Here is a 20,181-nt window from a genome sequence, read left to right as displayed (position 1 = left end):
ATAATTACATAGCGGTGGCAGCTTTCAGTTCAGGACAATAGAGCTGCAGCTGGGCACTACATTGTGCAAATAGTAACTAGCTTGCTTACATCCAGCTTGGCCCAGCTTCAAATGCAAACTCATTTATCTCCTGCACCTTTCCTACTCCTCCTTTGTACACACTTTGTCAGAAGAGTAGCACGTGTCATTAAAGACTTGGCAGTCCAGGCAGCAGCGTCCAGCAGCGATGGCTGCAGATATTCAAAGCTGTGTGCAGCAACGCCCTCACTGTTCCCAAATTTAACTAGCACGACACAAAGTAAGAGCGATTCTCCCATTATGTCTGAAGCCAGCGTCCCCCTCTTTTCACAGACAACATTGGAGATGCTCAGCACTTATGGTTGCCATGGTGGCCTCTTTGTCTGTCTGCTGACCTTTAACCTGCCACGATTGTGTGATGGCATTCTAAGGGTCACAATGAGGATTAGTGGAGATAACCACAAGCACCACTGAGTGTCAGACTTTTAGTTCAATAACCTACATTCAGGTAATTAGGTTAAACTACACAGGTTAGTAAGTTAGATCTACATCTAGACTTGCGTTTCAGAGCTTTTTATTTTAAGAGTTTCAAACTGTGCATACAAATTTATGTCAAATTCCCCCACTTTCTAATCCAACTTTATTAGTATTTGCAAACCAGCCTGGGTAAAAAGCAGAAAGGGGAAAGAAAATTGTATCTAAACGTTTTGGAGTCACAGCTAGAATAACCATAGCAACCGTGTCATAGTAGGATCCCGCCCTGCATTGTGAAGTCTCGTATTGACCCTGTGCGCAGGGAAAAAAGATTGACAAGTCGATGAACATCATTTACAGATATATTGGATAAATGGCCAAGACATCTACAGAAATGTAAATCGCTGCTTGATTCATTCACTTGCTTAACTTGTTTTGGTCCGTAAACCAGGCGCGAATAGGACACCGGAAACAAAGCTCCCCACAGGAGTTTCCGCACCGGAAGTAGCATATGCTAACGTGCACATAGTTAATTGAAGTCTTAAGTTGGCATTTTTGCCATTGCCATCTTGTTTTTCCTTTTCTTTTTTTTCCCCAAATTTGATTTGACCACGGTGTACAGTCTAGCAATCCTACTTTATCATCTGTTTTATGCTCAGTGAGATCATAATAACACGTTTCTGAATTACTAAAACAATAATGCCTATTGTGTCCACCAATTTATTGTATCAGAGACTGTAACAGTTTTCGCCTAGTTAGACACAGTTTGCAGATCTCATTTTAACCTTGTTGCAAAACTCTAAACACATTCTCGCTCCCTCAGACACTTCTTGCACAGTGATGTGCACTTGTGATGACTAAGAATAACCACAGGAGGCAGACATCTCAGCGTCTCAAAATTGCTCATACCAGCAAAAGCCAGGTTCCGGGTTCATAGTAAGCCGGGACATGAATGGGAAACATGAGAAGCCGACGAGGAAGATATGCCTTCTAACTATGTTGGGTGACTTAAAATGTGAAACTGGGCACTTTCTCATGTATAGTATAGCATAAGGCGCAAGTGTCGCCAGATATGCAATACATGCAATACATGCAATGATGTGACAAAGAAAGATTGTCATAGGACTCGAGGTACACTTGTGACAACTAACTACACCCTATGATTCTTAATTCTTCAAGTAATTGTTTTCTGTGTGACTTTATACGTCTCTCACATTGTTGTGGAGGAATTCTCACCCAGTCTCTTTGAAAGGTTGCTTCATTTCATTGATTTAGGCATTTGTTTATGCACAGTTCTCTTAATGTTCTGCCACAGCATTTCAGTCACATTGCGGTCTGAACTTTGACTGGACCATTATAGCACCTTGATTTTTTTTTTTCAGCCATTCTGTTGTGAATGTGCTTCTGTGTTTGCAAAACCAAACAAGCCATACTTCTTCAGTTGTTTTTTGTTTGTTTGTTTTTTGTTTTTTTAAATTGTGCTGTCATGAACTTCAACGTTTAACATGCTAACTAAGGCTTGTAGAGTCTGAGATGTAGCACTTGGGTTTAATGCAGTATCTCTGACTGGCACACCTTGTCCTTGGATGTTTGTGCCGCACATGATTGGAGGAAATAGGTCAAAGTGAATCTCCATCTAAGCAGAGCTTCTATTGCCATCATGAGCTTGAATCATTGCTTACATCCACTGATGTTTCTGTGTATGACTTTTCTAAATATAAGGGAAGCTGAGGAGAGTCACAGGAGGGACTCAGACGCAGACTGAAATCACAAAGTTTAGTTTGTTTATTTTACTCTCCACGTGCGATATATACAAGTGAGGGAAGGGGGGTCCGAGGTCACCAAGGTTCATGAAGGGATCAGGAAAACACAGGTAGACTTCTTCACACAGTTAGCTTTCTCCTCTCGGGGAATCCTCTCCATGCTTACGCCGCACTGACTCACCACACTCATGAAAGGGTCACGGCAACAGATCCTCAGGTGGGGCATGCAGAATCTAGCATACGGACAGGAGAATCAATGTCAGGAAAAAACTCAAAGGGAACTCGAAAAAGGGTGTAGAACTGAAGTAACACTGACGAGGGTTACACAATAATCCAGCGACGAGGTATCCTCAGCTGCTGCCCTAAGTAGCTAACTTGAGTGAGGGATGAATCGCAGATGATTGTTTGCAGGTGTGAGGACCAGAGGCGGGAGCCTGCAATGAACTCCGCCCAGGTAGTGCGTAGAACGCGAGAGGGAAATGAGAGAGGAAAAGAAAACAGATGGAAGACTTGTAGCCACACTGGACCAGCCGGTCAGGCACGGGGACCCTGACATAGTCAACTTTGGTTTTACTTTTTTCAGATTAGAAAGATGAGAGTTAAATATCCTTAAGACTGTTTTTCCAGTACCTTTATTGGAGCGTGTAATGATTGCTCAGTAGTGTTAATATTTTAAGATGTGTTGTTTTCTTAAAAGTCTGATGTGACATCTTGTGACTTCAGCTGGAAAACTGTTTTAGAAAAAGATGTAAGGTTTAAAGAAGTAAGTCTTAGCGTTGTGAGAAACTGTACGTAAAATGTGGCATCAGTAAGTTGGGTTTTTTTGCACAGTTTGAAGGAGTCGCCCCCTGCTGGCTATAATGCTTGGCCAGTAGTTGAAGTTGACAGGAGGTCACTTGTGCTTATCCCTGATTGTTGATATTAACAAAAACAACAACAACTGAAAAAGTCAAATGACTTAAAATTCTCAAAATTAATGTGAACTGCTTTTCAAAACCACAACAGTTTTGGGCGTGTGACTCTGTATTTTGGTTGTCAATGAGAGAGAAATGAACACTTTTTGTAAAATAAATGAATACAGGTTCCTCCACATGCACACGTGGGCACTCTGGCAGTGAGCTGAAGGACAGCTTTCTTTTTCCCCTTCATTACGTAAACGTGTGGGACAGAAGGGGGCTGAGGTAGGGAGGAAGATTCGTGAAATGTCAGAAACACTGTCAGTGATTAAATACAGCCAACTCATTATGACAGAGCAGGGTGAATTGCGCTTTAGCGTACTCTCTCTACTCTGACTTCTCTTCCCTGGCAGAGACATGCATTTTATTACATGAGCTCCCTTGTGATCCAAGCTGCTGTGTATGTTTCTGTTAAACTGGTCCAAGTCAATTAAATTTATAACTACCTTGTGAGGTAGTTATCATTAATAGCTGCAGAGCTTTGGTAGCGACCCAAAATAGGCTCAGCAAACCATGAGAAATGTCTGTTTTATTTCATTTGTGGTTTGATTATTTGGCCAGAGTCTCCTATGCATCTGGGCTGATGCAAGGACCAGATGGTGCCAGCTTTGGGGTTATACAGTATGGCTGCTCCTAAAGTACTCGACTTGAGTCATCAGACACTTGATTGTGTGGTATGGGGAAAAACAAAGGTCCACAGTAACAACACCCAGTCACTCAGTCTGTAACTGTGCTTATTTGATAGTTTAGAGTAATTACACATGCCGCAAATGTGGAATTTTGAAAAGATAAAAGACATTCCCAAGAACATCACATAAAAACTCTCAGGCTCAAACATCATTTGAAACAAATGTTTGCTACTTTGTATAACCACTTGCTATACCCCAAGTATAGTCTCCTTGCTAGTTGTTGCAATATGTTAAGAATCATTACAAATCATTAGGAAGTCTTACTACGGTTTTGTATTTCCTGCAGTGAGAGAGCAAAGTGCTCTCAGACTGCTGGCTTACTTGTGGTTTCTAGGGTATTTAAAAGTAGAATGGGAGGCAGATCCTTCAGCTTTCAGCCCCCTCTCCTCTGGAACCAGCTCCCAGTTTGGATTCAGGAGAGAGACACCCTCTCCAGCTTTAAGATTGGACTCAAAACTTTACTTTTTGATAAAGGTGGGGCTGGCTCAGGGGAGCATGAACCACCCCTTAGTTGTGCTGCAACTCACATATCAGATATGATACATTTGGCATTATGTGGTTAAATGATGAGTTCATAACTTGCAACATGAAAATATATTTTTTTAAAAATGGAAACAAGGTTAAATATCAACGGTCCATATTAGTCACTCAGGACTAATACACTGTATCATTTAGTTTTTTCACACTGAGTGCTCACATGCAATGCAAAGCAGTGGAGTCTCGATGAGAGACTGAGCATTATTTGTTTCGCGTGAGACACATTTAGTGGGAACCAATAGCCCCAGAACTCAAACCATTTACTAATGCCTGATTTACATAATTAGGCAGAAATTAACTGCCATGACTACACTACTCTTACTGACCACTCAAAGTACTTCAGACTAACAGCCACATGTAACCACACATTTATACAGTGCTTTATCTATACACTACAAGCACTTTAGGCACCTCAGAGGCACCCATGAGGTACATAAATTTAGAATCACCAATTAACCTAATGTGCATGTTTTTAATCTGTGTGAGGAAGGAACCCATTGGAAATCCTGGCAGGAGCGGGGAGAACATGCAAAGCCCAGCTGGGATTTGAGCCAGGAACCTTCTTGCTGTGAGGTGACTGTGCCCCAGAACTACAGAAATCTCCAGCGGTTACATATAACAGGAGATGGTGAATTATTGACAGGGGATGCTGATACTTCAGTGCACATTCAGCTGTTGTTTGCAGTTAAAACACATTGCAGTTTGATTTGTTTTGTACAATATGCATAATTTGATGCCAGTAATGCTTCACTGCGTAGCCCTCTTAGGTCCTTTGAATCTGTGAGTTTGTGGCGTGTCCTGACTGTTGTGAGAACCTAAGTCCCTGGACAAGCTTTGAAGTCGTGCCACTTGGTTTCTCTGGGTGAAAAGAAATGCTGACTTTGCCCCCCCCCCCCCCCCCCCTCCCCCCTGTTGAAAGCAATGCCAATCAAATCCTACCAAGGGCACACAATGGCCTCCTTCTGGAGAAACCAGAGCTCATTCATGCATTAATTTAACCTGCCTAATTTAGAATATCACTAATACACCTGAAGAGGGTAAAAACTCATCTGCTTGCTCCTTCCTGTCATTGGTTCTGAAGGACCTCTTCCAAATGGCATCTACCAAGGGTAATCATTATAATGAATTCATGGCTTTGTCTATTCTTTTGTCTGTTTTCCCTTTGTTCATTCATTATCCTCTCATCTCTCTCTGTTGCCACGCAGTAATGTAATTCTTTTAATGCACCAATGGAATTTGTGTGTGCTTCTCTATAAACATGTATGCATAAGTGTGTGTGTGTGCACCATTGTGTGTACACACAATCATATGGCAACCATGCCTACTCAGCATGTCGCACTAGCAACAACTTAAGTAAGGCTTTTCCTGTGTCATTGTTAGAGGATCTGAGGCCCTCATGCTGCTGTGCCTGCCTAGTGTTTGTGTTTGCATTTGTATCACTGTGTACATAAAACAAAGGACCTGCTTGCCTTTCCTTTCTAACCCTTCCCAGGGTAAAAATCATTTACAGATTTATACATACCAGCTTCTAAAACCTGAAAAACAGACGCGTAGGACTTAATATATGATTGTGTGTTTGTGCAAATCTTTGTCCTATATCTACTGACCAAACTCAGAAGGTGCAGGAACAGGTTAAATCCATGAAAGAAGCTGCAAGGCTGCAGGGGACACTTTAGTTGCTGAATAGAGATTTGAAGATTTGCCCTCCTTCCTTGGATGAGCTAAAGGGGTGAAAGAGGGAATGACCCCGTGTCCCCTCATGCTGACCAACCACTGCTAGCTTGTAAATTGAGTCCATGTGGGTTTATGGGTGTGGTGTTGAATAGTGCACATTTCCTTCCAGGATTGGGATTGTAGATGTTACATAACTCGGCATGTGTGTGAAATGGAACTTTGAATGAGAATTCATTGTGTCCTTAAAATAGCCTCACCCATGGGCTCTTAACTGTCCTCAAAGGAAGCGTGACAGCTGTAAACATGCATTTCTGTTTGTGTGCGTTTGAAAGAGAGAGCACACAGAAGAGAGCACGGAAAGTCGCTGTGCAGGCATTTAGTTACAGTGTTTAGCTTGCAGATGTGCTTTTGGAAAAGGGATCAGAGTGATATGTGAGTAGCCTCAGGGGTCTTCTGATTATGAGCCATACTGCTGCCTCCTCTCAGGTAATGCAGACTTTATAGTTTCAGGGTTTTCTCCAAGGAAAATATTCCATATGGCCTTGGATCCAAATGCTAAAGTGGGTGTTTGCATAAAGGTTACTGCTGTTCATTCTGAGTATCCTAATGTTTGACATGTGTTAGTCTTTTGAGCTTTGACCTACACAAAGAGGTGTTTAAGTGATTGTTTGACAGGTTGTGTATATGTGGACTGGATGTGAAGCAAAGGGGCAAGTTGAAGCGTAGAGTCATGTTTTCCCATTTCCCATCATTGTTACCTCTCGCTTCAGCATATCCAACACCACCTCTGGGATGGTAAAGCTGTCTTTTTTGTTGTTTTTTTTCTCTTTTATTTGTCCCTGACACACTGAAGATGATCAGTAGAAAGTCAAAACTTTAGTAAAGAAGCCAAAAAGAGAAGAAACTCCCTCATACTTTTGCCCTTCATCAATGGTCTGTAACTTTTCCATGCAATTGAGAGACAAGTTTACATTATCGTCTGCTGTAATGGTAGTAATGACAAGTGTTGGCAGCAATGCTTGGCACTGCTCCACTGGGCTGGACTCCAGTGGGTCAGCCTCCACATGTATCAGAGACAGTTTACGACTGCGGTGCCGAATAACTTTCTTTACGTCGCTCGCTGTGCATGTGTACTGTAGCTTGGGGTGATTAATGTCCAGGCTTCTTTTTCCTAATGAGAGCTGGGCAGCTCGTTAAAGAGGGAAAAAAACACACGGGACACTTAAAGAGCTGAAAATTAAGGGCGTGGTGGAATATCGTTAGAAGTTGTTGAGCTTTTTTTCGAGTGGAGTGGCAGCTGGAGGAGGAGGAGCGGTATAAAAGCCTGAGACGCTTAAAGGAGATGAACTTTCTGGTTGCATTTTTTGACCTGTATTTTTTTATAGGAATCTGCAATTTTTTTTCTAAATTGCATCACATTGTCTTGTGTATTCAAAGCAGAAGGCTTGCATAATCAGATAAGAGCATTTTTATGTCTGCTACACCCAGAGGGAACACTGGGGAATGTAGGACAGCTGTGTTACATTGCTTTTACCTGCTAAAGGGGCCTTAGCAACACATGCCAAGTGATAGTAACATGATAGCAGTTGGCAGGTATGTCTTGTACACAAACAAGCGTAGGAGACGTAGTTTGTGTTTGGTGTAACCTGTTTAGCAGTGTGGCTTGTTGATGTTGTCGCAGCGTTAAACCTGTTGGACTACTGGTCACATTCAGAGAAGAGCTCAACCACAACCACCTCAATGAATAACACCAAGGAGACATTGACATTTATTCTAAAGATGTTTTTATTTGGGACGTGAATTTTTCTCAATGATAATCACCCAGGTAAGACTTCCCTCAGTCATAACTCTTTATGCACTTTGCTTTTGGTATATTTCTTTTGCACCCCTTTAATCAACCCTAAATGAAGACACGGTTCAGATGTTATGCTTTGGTTCTTTTACAGTAAGACACTAACATGCATATGTTCAGGTTTAACAGGAATAACTGATTAAAAACAAAGCTTTCAAGAGCAGTGCACTCACTTTACTGTGTCCTTTCAGTCTTATGTTAAAGATTGAAAGACTGCCACATGTCTGCGCTGGTTGTCAGCATGAATTGTGCAGCTGCAAGCACAAATCCACATTGTGATTAAATAGCTGGCAATATGCAAGTTGTTGTAGTGTTGACAGGGTTTTCACAGTTACTGCCAGTGTGGAGATATTACTTTGTGGGGACGAAGTTTGCTTCAGCACACCGCACTCACTCCTCGTGCATATTTCAAGTGTTTAGTCTTCGTCTGTGCTTGTTTTACAGTGTGTAAGGAAGCGTTTGGGGAAGACAACTTATTAGAATCTTATGTGGTTTTTTTCACGTGTTCATAGATATTAACACTGAATTTTCAGCTACTTCAGCTAAAGATATAACACTTACACACTTATCTGCTCAAAGACATTTAAGATGTTTACTCCTTGGTATTATTCCAGCGTTTGCTATGAATCCCAATCTGAGACTAAATCAGAAAACTTTTCTGAGGGGATATGAGGTGAGAATACATAAAATGATATTCATCATAATTTAAATGTAAGAAGTTCTTTGCATTTGCTAGATGCAAATACTCAAGCAGCATAAATGCACATGACAGTATTTCATGGCTGCAGTGGTACACCACAGCAAGTGCTGCAGAAAGGGGCTAATATATATGAAGCCACACCATGCAGCAGTTTGACTGTGATAAGTGTAACTGACAAACTCAGTGACTGTTGAACTTTGCAGTGAGATAAAAAACAGCCCTTCGGAGCCATGACTAAGACTGCAATTCTTGAGTATACATTTCAAAAAAGTGCATCAAAAGTGTAAAAATTCCCAAGTCTCTTATATAATCAAGTCATTCCCCATATGGTTTGTCTTTTAGGCTCAAAGACAAACCATTGGTGTAACATCCTACTCAGTAATGTTTGAAATTATGACACGACTTAGTGCTAAATTCATCAATATGATCAGATCTTCCGCCACAGGTTATGTTTGCGCAGCTGTCTTATCCTTTTGGTTGAACATGTTTACTGCAGGCTGGATGCTACACTGATATAGATTTTATTGTTTTGACTGGGCTGAGCTGAACTATATCTGCTCCCACAATCAAGCCCATGGCTGAGGTTGGTTGCTAGATTGTTAACAGCAGGCACTGGCTCTGGCTACCTTCATGTTTCCTTGTCCTGGGTTGAACTCAGCTTCTTGGCCACATGGTTACCTTTAAAAGAGGCAAAGTAACTAACCACGGCTTTTCCTGAGTGGGGTTGTTTAGGAAAGGATTTAGGGATGGATGAACAAGACAGTCATTTAGAAATTATAGATGGTGCAGCAAATTATTCGCCTATGCTTGCAGTACTGTGCAAAAGTCTTGAACCACCACTCATTTCTTCATATTTTGCTAGGAAAATGTAATATCTGTGCAGCAATTTATTGAAACATCTGGAAAAATACAGTATGTAAAGTATGTAACTCACCTATCTTGCAATATTGACTTTCAAGTTCTAAAGAACTTGAAAGTCAATATTTAATATGACTACTTTTATTCTTTAACACAGCCTTAACTCTGTCAGGAAAGCTTTCTTGACATTTTTTTTAAATACTAGGAATATTTCTGCAGGCTTCTTGAAGGACATTCAAAGCTCTTCTTTGGATGTTAGCTGCCTTTTACTCTATCAAGTGTGCTTCAGTAATGGTGAGGTCCAGGCTCTGGGGAGGCCAGTCCATGACTGATAATGCTACACTGGGTGTTTTTATATCCAGGTATAGTTTTGCTGCAGTAGCAGTGTGTTTGGGATCATTGTCATGCTGAAAAATAAAGCCAATCAAATGCAATGGTATTGCATGGTGGATCAAAATCTCACTGTATTTTTTTAGAGATGGCTGTAGACGCTTACCGTTGTACCTCTCTCCTGACCTCCTGATGACAATTTGAACCAAAAATTTGCAATTTGAATTAATCACTCCATAAAATCTGTTGGCACTGGCACAGTTCTTGTGTAATTTGGCATATCTCAGCCTTTTCTACACGTTCCCTTCCACTGAGGCTGTTTGTGATGAAGCCTCAGCAAACAAGAGATGGATCAACTGAAAGTCCAGATGCATCAGGTCCATCAGATCTTTGCTGGACTTCTTTCCAGTTTCTTTAGAACATGACTTTTCTAAATCTTCAACTTGTCCACTTTCCTAAAACATTTCTAAGATATGCCAAGTTTAGCTCTTTGAGAATCACCTTGCTGGAGCAAAAATACGATGCCCATCAAGCTGTTATTTTTGGCATTCAACTAAAGAAATGGGGAAAAAACAGAAGCTTTTTATGCCAGGCTGCTATCAACAAAGTGCCTAAAGATATAGTTTGCTAATCCAAAAAACTGGTTCATCCCTTGAGTTAGGTGCTTTTTTAATGCTAGGTGAATGATAAAACAAGCAAATAAAACAAAATATTCTTCTAAAAATGGCCAGGTGCAAGGGCTGGAGTGAAAATGAGTGAAAAAGTAATAATAATAATAATAATGATGATGGATTGGATTTATATAGCGCTTTTCAAGGCACCCAAAGCGCTTTACAATTCCATTATTCATTCACTCTCGCATTCACACACCGGTGGAGGCAAGCTACCGTTGTAGCAACAGCTGCCCTGGGGCAGACTGACAGAAGCGAGGCTGCCATATCGCGCCATCGGCCCCTCTGGCCAACACCAGTAGGCGGTAGGGTAAAGTGTCAGTGCCAGAGAGCCCGGGGATCGAACCGGCGACCTTCCAGTTACAGATGTGCTTCCCAACCCCCAGTAGTCAGTTTCCAAAGAAAAACTTGTCCTGGAGATCTATTGAGATTGCTTAAGACCACAATTACAAGAAACTCTGACTTCTTGTGTGCAAAAATCTAAAGGAATGAGGAGTCACTCCAGACTTTTGCAAAGACTGTGTCTTGCTTCATCCTGTGTCTGATGATGACAGAATGCAAAACTTCCTTACAATGATAAAATCACATGTCTTAAACCTCAAGGGGCACAAAAGCACTCGCTGTCCAGTGTAACTGTCATGTGATGGTGGTTTTTGCTTATCATTATAAGCATTTTTGCTTTTAGCAGTATTTCAGTCCCATGTAAGCTAAAGGTGCCAACTAACTTAAACCTGTGATTAGTTTAACAGTTGTGAGTAATCTTTATTTACTGTTAATTATATTTTTGATTAGCTGATGAACTACTTTGTCTGTAAAATTCTGAGAATAACCATTAAAAATTAAAAAAGCTTAATTTCAGATCTGGTTATTTGGCAAGATCAGTTGAAAACGCAGAAACAAGAAGCTTGATAATCCAGGAGCAGCAAATGTTGTTCTTAATCTTGTTGTTAAGTTGACTAATTGAATAATGGATTAATCATTTTAGTAGTTGCACATTCAACTCTGAGGTAGTCCTGTGTTGGTGAGCTCTGTCCAACTGATCCAGATCCAGCACTGTCCATTCCACAATTTGCTCCAATCCCTGTGCGTAGGGCTGGAGTAGCCCACATAGGGGATCCTTTGTTTAGGAGAGTCTAGGCATGGAAGATAATTTACAAGCCGCTAAGGTCCTCACGCCATTGGCTGATGAGGCTCTGTCTGCGTCTGCAAAAGGCATCCCATCTGTGTGTGTGTCTGTATGTCTGTGTATGTGCGGTGAGTGTGTGCGTGCCTGCTGTAGCAGTGCTTTGCTACGGCAGCTAGTCATGACACCCAGGAGCTTGCCCTGCGTACGGCTACTGTAGCCAGCGTTTTCTTGAGGCTGGAGGCAGGCAAAGCAAGATGGCCACCAATACCTTTTAGGGATATGCTGCCTAAACCGGAGGGGCTTCCTCCGAGGACAGATAAGGTAAAGACAGCCATAGTGTTCACCCTGAGTTCTTTTGTCTTACTGCAAGATAGGTCAGCTACAGTGGAGCTCATCTAGTGGTATACGCCGTTGACTCTCTCTCCTCGCCACCCTGGATTTAGCTGACTGGGAGTGCTTTATTTGGACGCCTGTTTTGTTATTGTCCCTTTCACTGAGGACCTGGCCTTTTGTGTGTGAGCTCTTGTCTTGTCTTTTCCAGGTGGGTTTAAGGGCTGGGACAACAAAGTTAGTAGCGAATGGATACAAGAAAGCCCTCGTCTTTCCTTTTATTGCATGCCTTTATTTAAGCCACTGTGCTGTATGAAGAGTCCGTTTGCTTCCCCTTTTCTTTCTTGCAGTGTTTTGAACAGCCATATTTCTGCACCTGCTGTTTTCTGACTGCTTAGCAGAAAAGTGGAGTGCTTGTAAGCCTTGATTCGTAATTTGGCAGGCTTTACTTGTTTGGCTACAGTAACAATATTATTACTGTGCGGTTTGTAGGAAAGGGTCTCGCTGTTAATGACGCCGTCTTAATCTCTATAATTTTATAGTTGATTAAGCTTGTGCTCTTTTTCACTGCTTTTCTCTTTAGGTAGTATGTTTTGTGTGTAGACGACATTATATTGAGCTCAGCGCAGACAGGAAGCACTCAATGAATGAAGGAAATTCTCACGTGTTCAGAGAAACACATATAAACCACTACTTACGCTCTGAGTCAGGAAGGAAGCATGTGTTTTTTCAGTGTGTTAATGTCACGGTGCTGTGAGGCGGCAGTCTTAACGGTATGATTTCTGCATACCCACAATGTGGCAAAAGAAAATCGGAGTATTCACTTTTTTGTTGTAGCAGTTCATACGATGTCTATGTATAATGTGTTTTCTGTGCATGTGTGCGTGTTTTTGTCTGTGGTCTTGTGTTACAAATAGATGCACACTACTTCAAACCTCCTCGGAGACCCAATTTGCTCTCTTTGGAGAGACAGAGACACAGGGTTGCTACGATTCATGTAGTAGTGACACTCTGTTGCCGCAGGTCTCTGAACGGGTGTTTGTGTGTTAAGAACTCACCCTTAGCCACTCTGGGATATGTTTTATTCATTCTGAAAGCTTTGACAAGCTCCGTAGTTAGTCACGGTTTGTCTAACACAAAAGAAGAAGAGTGTGTTTGCAAGTGACTAACCCGGCGATATACCCAACAAGCACAAAGACGCAGCACCAGCACATCGCAGTCCGAGCTCCCTCCAGAGACCCAGTGGCTAAATGAGAACACATGACTTTGCATTCGCATCCTGCTTTTAAGCTTTTTGCTTTTACGAGGATAAATGTAAAATAATTAAAAGCAGAGGCTGCACTTTGATGTCTGCTTCAGATCATAAACAGTTGGATGCACAAACGTATGCACACGCACACACATGCATGCCGACGTGTGTGTCTGGTGCAGTGCTGGAAGGCAGCCAGTGCTGCTTTGTCATTGAAAGCAGTTTATTGTGACATGCTGCTTATTCTTGCACTGTGCCCCATCTTCTTTGCTCCTCTTTTCTTTCATTGGCCCATTTGTGCATGCTGTGCAGAGCGGTTATCTCACATTCTTGCATTGGTAGCTTTGGTGTTGCCTCAGCCTGAGTTTGAACTATCTGTTGCATCAGCGGCGTGTTTCTAGTAGTCAGACACAATCCTGACAGCCATGGGGAGTTCAGTGGACTGAGGAGTAACTGCAGCAAACCAGAGAGTGATCAGGAGTACCACGTCACTGAAAAGACCTGGTGATCATTTAGCTTTCCCATGTTAATCACAAACAGCTCCGTCACTGCAATTTACTCTTGAGTTGTCAAACAACATTTAACCTGTGCTTAAAGGAGAAACTCCAGCTTCAGCAAAGTTAGAAACCGAGCCAAAGACAAAAGCTGTTCTGTGTATTTTTAGTACTGAGAATGGAAAAAAATAATGGGACAAACAGGCAAGATGCAGTCAGGAGACCTTTAGGTCATTTATAAGGCCCAGTTGGAAGATGTGTGCTTGTATGCAAATCAGAAATATAAGATTGTAAGAAAGAACTTCACGCACCTAACACTCTTGTCTTCACACTAGAGAAGATAGCTCAGCATCTGTATTCTCTCTGACCTCTGTGTGCCTTTTATTCTTCCAGCTATAGCTTTGGAACAATACCTAATCTCCTATTTTTCAGTGTCTTCTTCCTTACAGATGCCACTTTATTGCATGTAAGTTGTCACTGTATGCATTTGATGGTTGAAAACAATGTTCCCTTTTTGTCCGGGATTTCTGAGAATCTTTTAAGTGAACTAGTAGCAGCTCCAGATTTAGGCTGATTCTGAGCACATTTGACTTGAAGGATTGTTGTGTTTTTTGAAAAGCGGTTAAAAAAAAGGTCAGTATTGTGTTACTGCTTATCTGTTACAAGTCGAGCAGGTTTTTTTTTAAAAATAAACATAAGGTTTATGGTTCATTTTCCACAGGTATTCCTGTGCAGTCTATAAAACTCCCTGCTCCCATATATTGTTCTGTTTGTCAAGTGCAGTAAAAGTAGTGCACTAATAGTGTGCCAATCTAAATCTGGTGCACGTCCAGTGGAAACACAGGGAAAAAAGAGCACATGTAGGTGATAAACACAAGTGTTTTTTGTTTGGTCTGTGGGTTCACAGGAGTCTGGTTTATATTGATGTACTGCTGCTGCAGCTTACTCTTGATCTGTCAGTGCACATCTCCTGCTGTAAAACACATTAAAACCAGTTGATGTGATTTACTGTAATGGGTGTTTATGCCAGGTAAACAGTCATAAAGAACATACATCCAGCTGCACTGTAGTATGTACAGCACACTCAAGTGAGTTTAACATCCTTTTGTCAGCTGAGACTTGGCACATGATACTGATTTTTTTTTTTAATTTTATATATATATATCTTCGTCACGTTTAAACATTTTTCTTCCACGGCTAAAGGCTTTAGTTCTGATGTGATATGCAGTTAAAATAAAGAACAGCTTGTCTTCAGTGGATCATATGTTTATTCAAGATGTTACTAAGGATGGCTTTCATATTTTCAGTTTCCAGCTGTACAGTGCTGTGTAAAAGTTCCTACAGTTCTAATAACCTTGAAAGTCAATACTTGCTCTGACCACCTTTATTCTTCAACACAACTTGAACTCTCAAGCTTTCTTCTAACTTTTTTAAGTAGTCTACAGGAATAGTTCTCCAGGCTTCTTGAAGGATATTCAAAGCTCTTCTTTGGATGTTGGCTGTCTTTGGATGTTGGCTGTCTTTTTTCGTCTGCCAAGATGATCCTACTGCTACAATAATGTTGAGGTCAGAAGGCCAATCCATGACTGATGTTTTTTTCCATCCCAGTATGCTTTCACTACATTGACAGTGTTTTTGGGATCATTGTCATGAGGAAAAATGAAACCATTGCCAATCAGATGCTTTCAAGATTCTTGGATCAAATGTGACAGTACAAAATCCTATCAATTTGAGCCATGAAATTACCTCCACCATGTTTTAACCAAACCAAATATTTGGATTAATTACTCGTTAAGTTGCCAGTTCTTGTGTAATTTGGCATACCTCAGCATTTTCTGTAAAGTCTCCTTTCTTAACATTGGCTTCTTGACAGCTTCCAGTTAGATTATTTCTGATGGTGCCTCAATTAGCAGTAGACGGATCAGCTGATGCATCTCTCAGGTCCTGTGTCAGATCTTTGATAAATTTATTTCCACTATCTTAAGGATACGACTTTAAGATACTTTTTGTCTGCTGGACTGACTCTTGAGCATGCCAAGATATGCCCAGTTTTCAGATAATATAAAGAAACTAAGGAAATGGGAACAAATGACATGTTTGTTCAATAGGCCCCCACTAACAAAATGCCTGAAAATACAATAAAACTTGTTTTTCAAAGTTGTCTGGTATGTGTAGACACAGCACTGATTGGTCCCTTGAGATAGGTGCCTTTTTATGCTTGAATTATTCACAGGCAAGTGGTTCACTAAACAAAAAACATGAACTGAAAGTGATCAGGGTACAAGGACTGGGCTAGGAAAGAATGAAAAAGACGCCCTTGTCCTAAGAAAACTGTGAAAGACCTTCAGAAAGACATGAGTACTACTGCTCAAGATCCCTTTAAAAAGTTACAAGAAAGTCTGGCTCTGTGGAAGCAAAATATAAAGAAATGACTGACTTTTTCAGAGTAGGGCAGCCACAAACGATTATTTTTGCGATTAGTCGACTAATCAGATCATGCATCCATTGGACATAAAACGTACAGCTTATTGCACCAGCAGCATCTGCTCTTATATAACTACCATTAGCTTACAGCTTTAAGTGTTTAAGGTATGTGCTAACTAAAAATAAAGACAAAATGATAGTTTATAAAATTTTAATGAAATTTGCAGATTGTTTCAGTGAAGTTTAATAAACTCCTTGCTATCTAAAATATAACAGGACACTGGAGTAAATTCTCCAGCATCTCACACTTCTGATAATCAGTTGTCTGCTTGACGTTTATTCAACTGTGTAAAAACTATAACTTTAATCTCAGCCAAACTGATTTACTCAGGAACAAATAAAATACTAAAAAACAAAGCCAAACAATAACATTTTTAAGTTATCTAAGTGACTTATATATATTAAACCTGAGTAGTGAAAGACAGCGGTGGGTTTGAAAACGATTTGCCGGGAGTCCGGTGTTCTCACCGGCTCTAGTGAGCCTTGCCCCCGGCTAGCTATCGAGCTAGTGGGTAACAGACGTCTCCGAAAACGTCGGAGCGCTTTTGAAAATATGTGGTGTCTTGATAAACCGAGCAGATATTTGAGGTTTATACAGTTACATTCTCGCCTGAAAATATGTTAAACTTTTTTTTTGTGACCCAGAAAGAATAATAAGAGTAATATTAAAACTAACTAGTTGCCACCATTGTTGGAAACTGAGCTGGGCTGCGCTATGAATTCTGGGACAGAGCTACTTCTTCTTTAACGGCAGCTGGCATCCTTGTACATGCAGTGCTGCCATCTTCTGTTTCAGTCCGTTATTACACTCTTAAATCCTACTACTTATTCGTGATCTTACAAAGCTTCAAACAACGCGTCGACTATTAAATCAGTCGTCAACGATTTTGATAGTCGACGTAATCGTGACTAGTCGACTAATCGTGGCAGCCCTATTTCAGAGTACTCTTTGCATGTTCTCGTAGAAAGTGCTTCTAAGAGAGCATGTATACTACAGTAGCAAACACACTTTACTCAAAGCCTTAAAACATCTCCAGATAGTATAGGTTGTGGAAATAATTATCTGTGTACTAAACAGGTTGTAGTAGAACATGTTTAATAATGTTTTTGTGGGTAATCCATACGCCATGGTTGACCTTTGTATGATCACAGTTCATGAAGGTCAGGCGGTGCCGTAGCTACTGTGTGTAAGACCCACAGTGGGTTAATCACTCTTAACAATGCACAGGGGCTATACTGTAATGTCAGGCCAGCTGTGTGGATAATCACGTGTGCATGCACACACATGCATACCCAGGAGCACACATTCAAGCCCAGGACAAACACAACACGTACATACACGTTGCACACATACCCTCAGTGACCCACTGGAAGTAGCGCAGCCTTGAACTGTGGATGACTCCAAATGTTTACTTGTTGGCTCTTAGCTACTTTTGGATCCATTGCTCTCAACACTCCTGAGCTCAGATATTAATGTAGTCGTTATCGAAGCCTCAACTGCGAATTATCTCAGTTTAACTTTTTATTAGCTCTGTTTAGAGGTCAGATTTGTGAAAAAGGAGATTATTTGTTTTCCCAATGCCATAATATTTTCCACAGCCTTGATAGTGGCTGCAGCAGATGCTCGTGCCACGCTGAGAGGCAATCTGCTGTGCTCTGTGCCGTGACTGTTTAGAACAAGCTGATTCGCTGTGTACTGTGAGAGCTTGAGTCACCTCTCTCTTCTTGTTTCTCTCCCTGTCTCCGTGTTTCAGGTGGTTCCAGAAAGTGGGTTGGTAAATGGCACAGGCAAAGCACAGATGGATGACACCCACATGGCAGCAGAGGAGGATGAGGGGGAGGAAGGCCACATACCTCATACACAGACTCCCCCCATTACCCACTCACTCACCCACGACCAGGTCTTGGACCAAGGTGTACGGCCAATACTTATTAAAGGAGAGCCCGGGCTGGAGCTGACCAGCACTGCACCACTTCAACAAGTATGCTCTTCTGTGACTTTTCAGAATGGTTCTGCTGCAAACCTGATAAAACCTAAACCTGGTGCTAATATGACCACTGTGTCTGCTTTGAAACGGACTACAATGGCATTGGAGCCTCAAAGGAATATCATAGCTGCAGTTCCTAAAGACTCTGAGAATGGACCCATGACTCCTCCAGATGACTTGTCAGTTCCACTAAAGAAGATAAAACAGGAGGAGCCATGGGTGTGGATCACTGAACAGACCACCACGCAGCTGAGTGATGAAGATGAGGTATGTGAGGACCCACTGGCTACGCTGGCAGCGGTTGTGTGTCTTTCTGTCACAGAGAGGAAGGGGCTGGAGGAGAAACTCTTCAGCTCTCGTGCTTCCATACTTCACTCCATCAAAACAGAGGCACCAGATTTGCACTTTGTGAGAAAAGAGAAAGAGGACTTGTATCTGAAAAGCACTCCTGTTAATCTGCAAAGCACTCCCCCACCCATTAAAAGTGAGCCTCTTCCAAGTGTCTTGTTACCAAGCGTGCAATCTTTGGCAGAGAGGAGAAACCTTAGTGTTGATCAGGCTATCGCTATTGAGGCCTTGACTCAGCTGGCAGCTATACCTCAAAGCACACCAGGGTCCATTAAAACTGAAAGTAAGTGTGAACATCCCATTTCTACTGCTGTGCCATCATCAGCCTCGAGTACAAATACAGTCCTGCAAGAAGCCAAACCCGCAGTAGCTTTTGGCTACAACAAAGTCTCTGTCATCAGCTCACCACTACACCAGATGTCAGTTATACGACCTCCTGTGGCCAGACAAGGGAATGTCATCCAGCGCTCCAACGGGTTGAGCATAAACAAGCTACAGAGCCTCTTGGAGGCGAGCTCACACAGTGATAAAACAATCTCCAGGAGGACAGAACAGGATTGTGGTGCTTTTGTCATTAAGTCTGAATTCAGTTATAAAACCCCCACTGATGTGAAGTTTAGTAAGGATCATGAGCATCTGTCTATGGAGGGTGGGGTTGTTGCTAAAGTGAGTAGAAACAGAGATGAAGAGGAAGTGGCAGCTCAGCTGGCAAATTTAGCCTTCATCATCCAGTCCCAGCACAACCAGCAGTCAGAGAACAATCCTCTGAAAGGAGCGCCTGTTTCAGCTATCAAATACAACTACAAATCCCAGCAGCCTCCCAGTCAGAAAACACCTGTCAGGAAGAAAACAAAAGCTGCGCCTTCCAAGCCCAGAAAGAAAAAAACTGATGGATTAAATCAGCACACGCCAAATAGAGAGACGCCGTACAAGAGCAGAAACCAGAAGAATCCCTTGCAGGGTAAATCGGGACTTCACCACAAGAAAAACCTATTTCTGCCTCAGGCTCAAATTGATCTGAAGAGATACTTGGCTGAGGCACAGGAGGAGAGGAAGCAATTTATCCATCAGATTAACACTCAAAATATATCTCATTTAGGGCATCAGACTCAGAACTATAGCACTCTCACAACGTTCAACCACATTTCCGGTCAAGAAAACCAGCTGTGGTCCCTTTCCAAAGGTCCACTTCACCAACATAATCCATGCAATGGTTACGCTGCAGGACCAGAAGAGTACGAAAAGCATTTGTTATCTCAGGTAGCGCAGCCCTGTGGTGGGCTGCAGCACGGTGCTGATCCTAACACCAGCCCAGCCAAATCAGCTTTTCTCAGCCCTACGTCTGGGCATCATGGTCTGGCTAATGGCTTCTCAGGGGCTCACCAGCCCCCTCCTCTAAGTCAACAAAGCTACTACAAGCTGGAGAGTTCAGGACCTGTCACTGTCCTGTCTACAACCACTGATGGGAGTCAGGGACACTCTGCGGACTCAACTCCATCCAAGAACGGCATCAACAGTTTTCTGGAGTCTCCCTCGAGTTTTCTGGATACACCTACCAAGAACTTGCTCAACACACCTTCCAAAAAACTGGCTGATCTTCCATCCTGTCAGTGTGTGGGTGAGTTGCTTCTGTCTTCACT

The 20,181-nt window shown here is 41.9% G+C and overlaps 1 protein-coding gene across 3 annotated transcripts in view; it reads left to right on the top strand.

Moving 5' to 3' along the window:
- Positions 1-20,181, top strand: part of tet1 (tet methylcytosine dioxygenase 1) — a 36,953-nt gene that overhangs the window by 8,178 nt on the left and 8,594 nt on the right. For all 3 annotated transcript variants that reach the window (XM_006783870.3, XM_006783869.2, XM_006783868.3), the window contains exon 3: positions 17,960-20,159. In XM_006783870.3, the coding sequence (XP_006783933.2) occupies positions 17,960-20,159 (2,200 nt within the window). The remainder of the gene's footprint in view (positions 1-17,959; positions 20,160-20,181) is intronic.

This window comes from Neolamprologus brichardi, chromosome 13, assembly GCF_056152115.1.
Source record: "Neolamprologus brichardi isolate AB-2024 chromosome 13, ASM5615211v1, whole genome shotgun sequence".
Taxonomy (NCBI): Eukaryota; Metazoa; Chordata; class Actinopteri; order Cichliformes; family Cichlidae; genus Neolamprologus; species Neolamprologus brichardi.
This window is presented reverse-complemented; position numbering and strand designations above follow the sequence as displayed.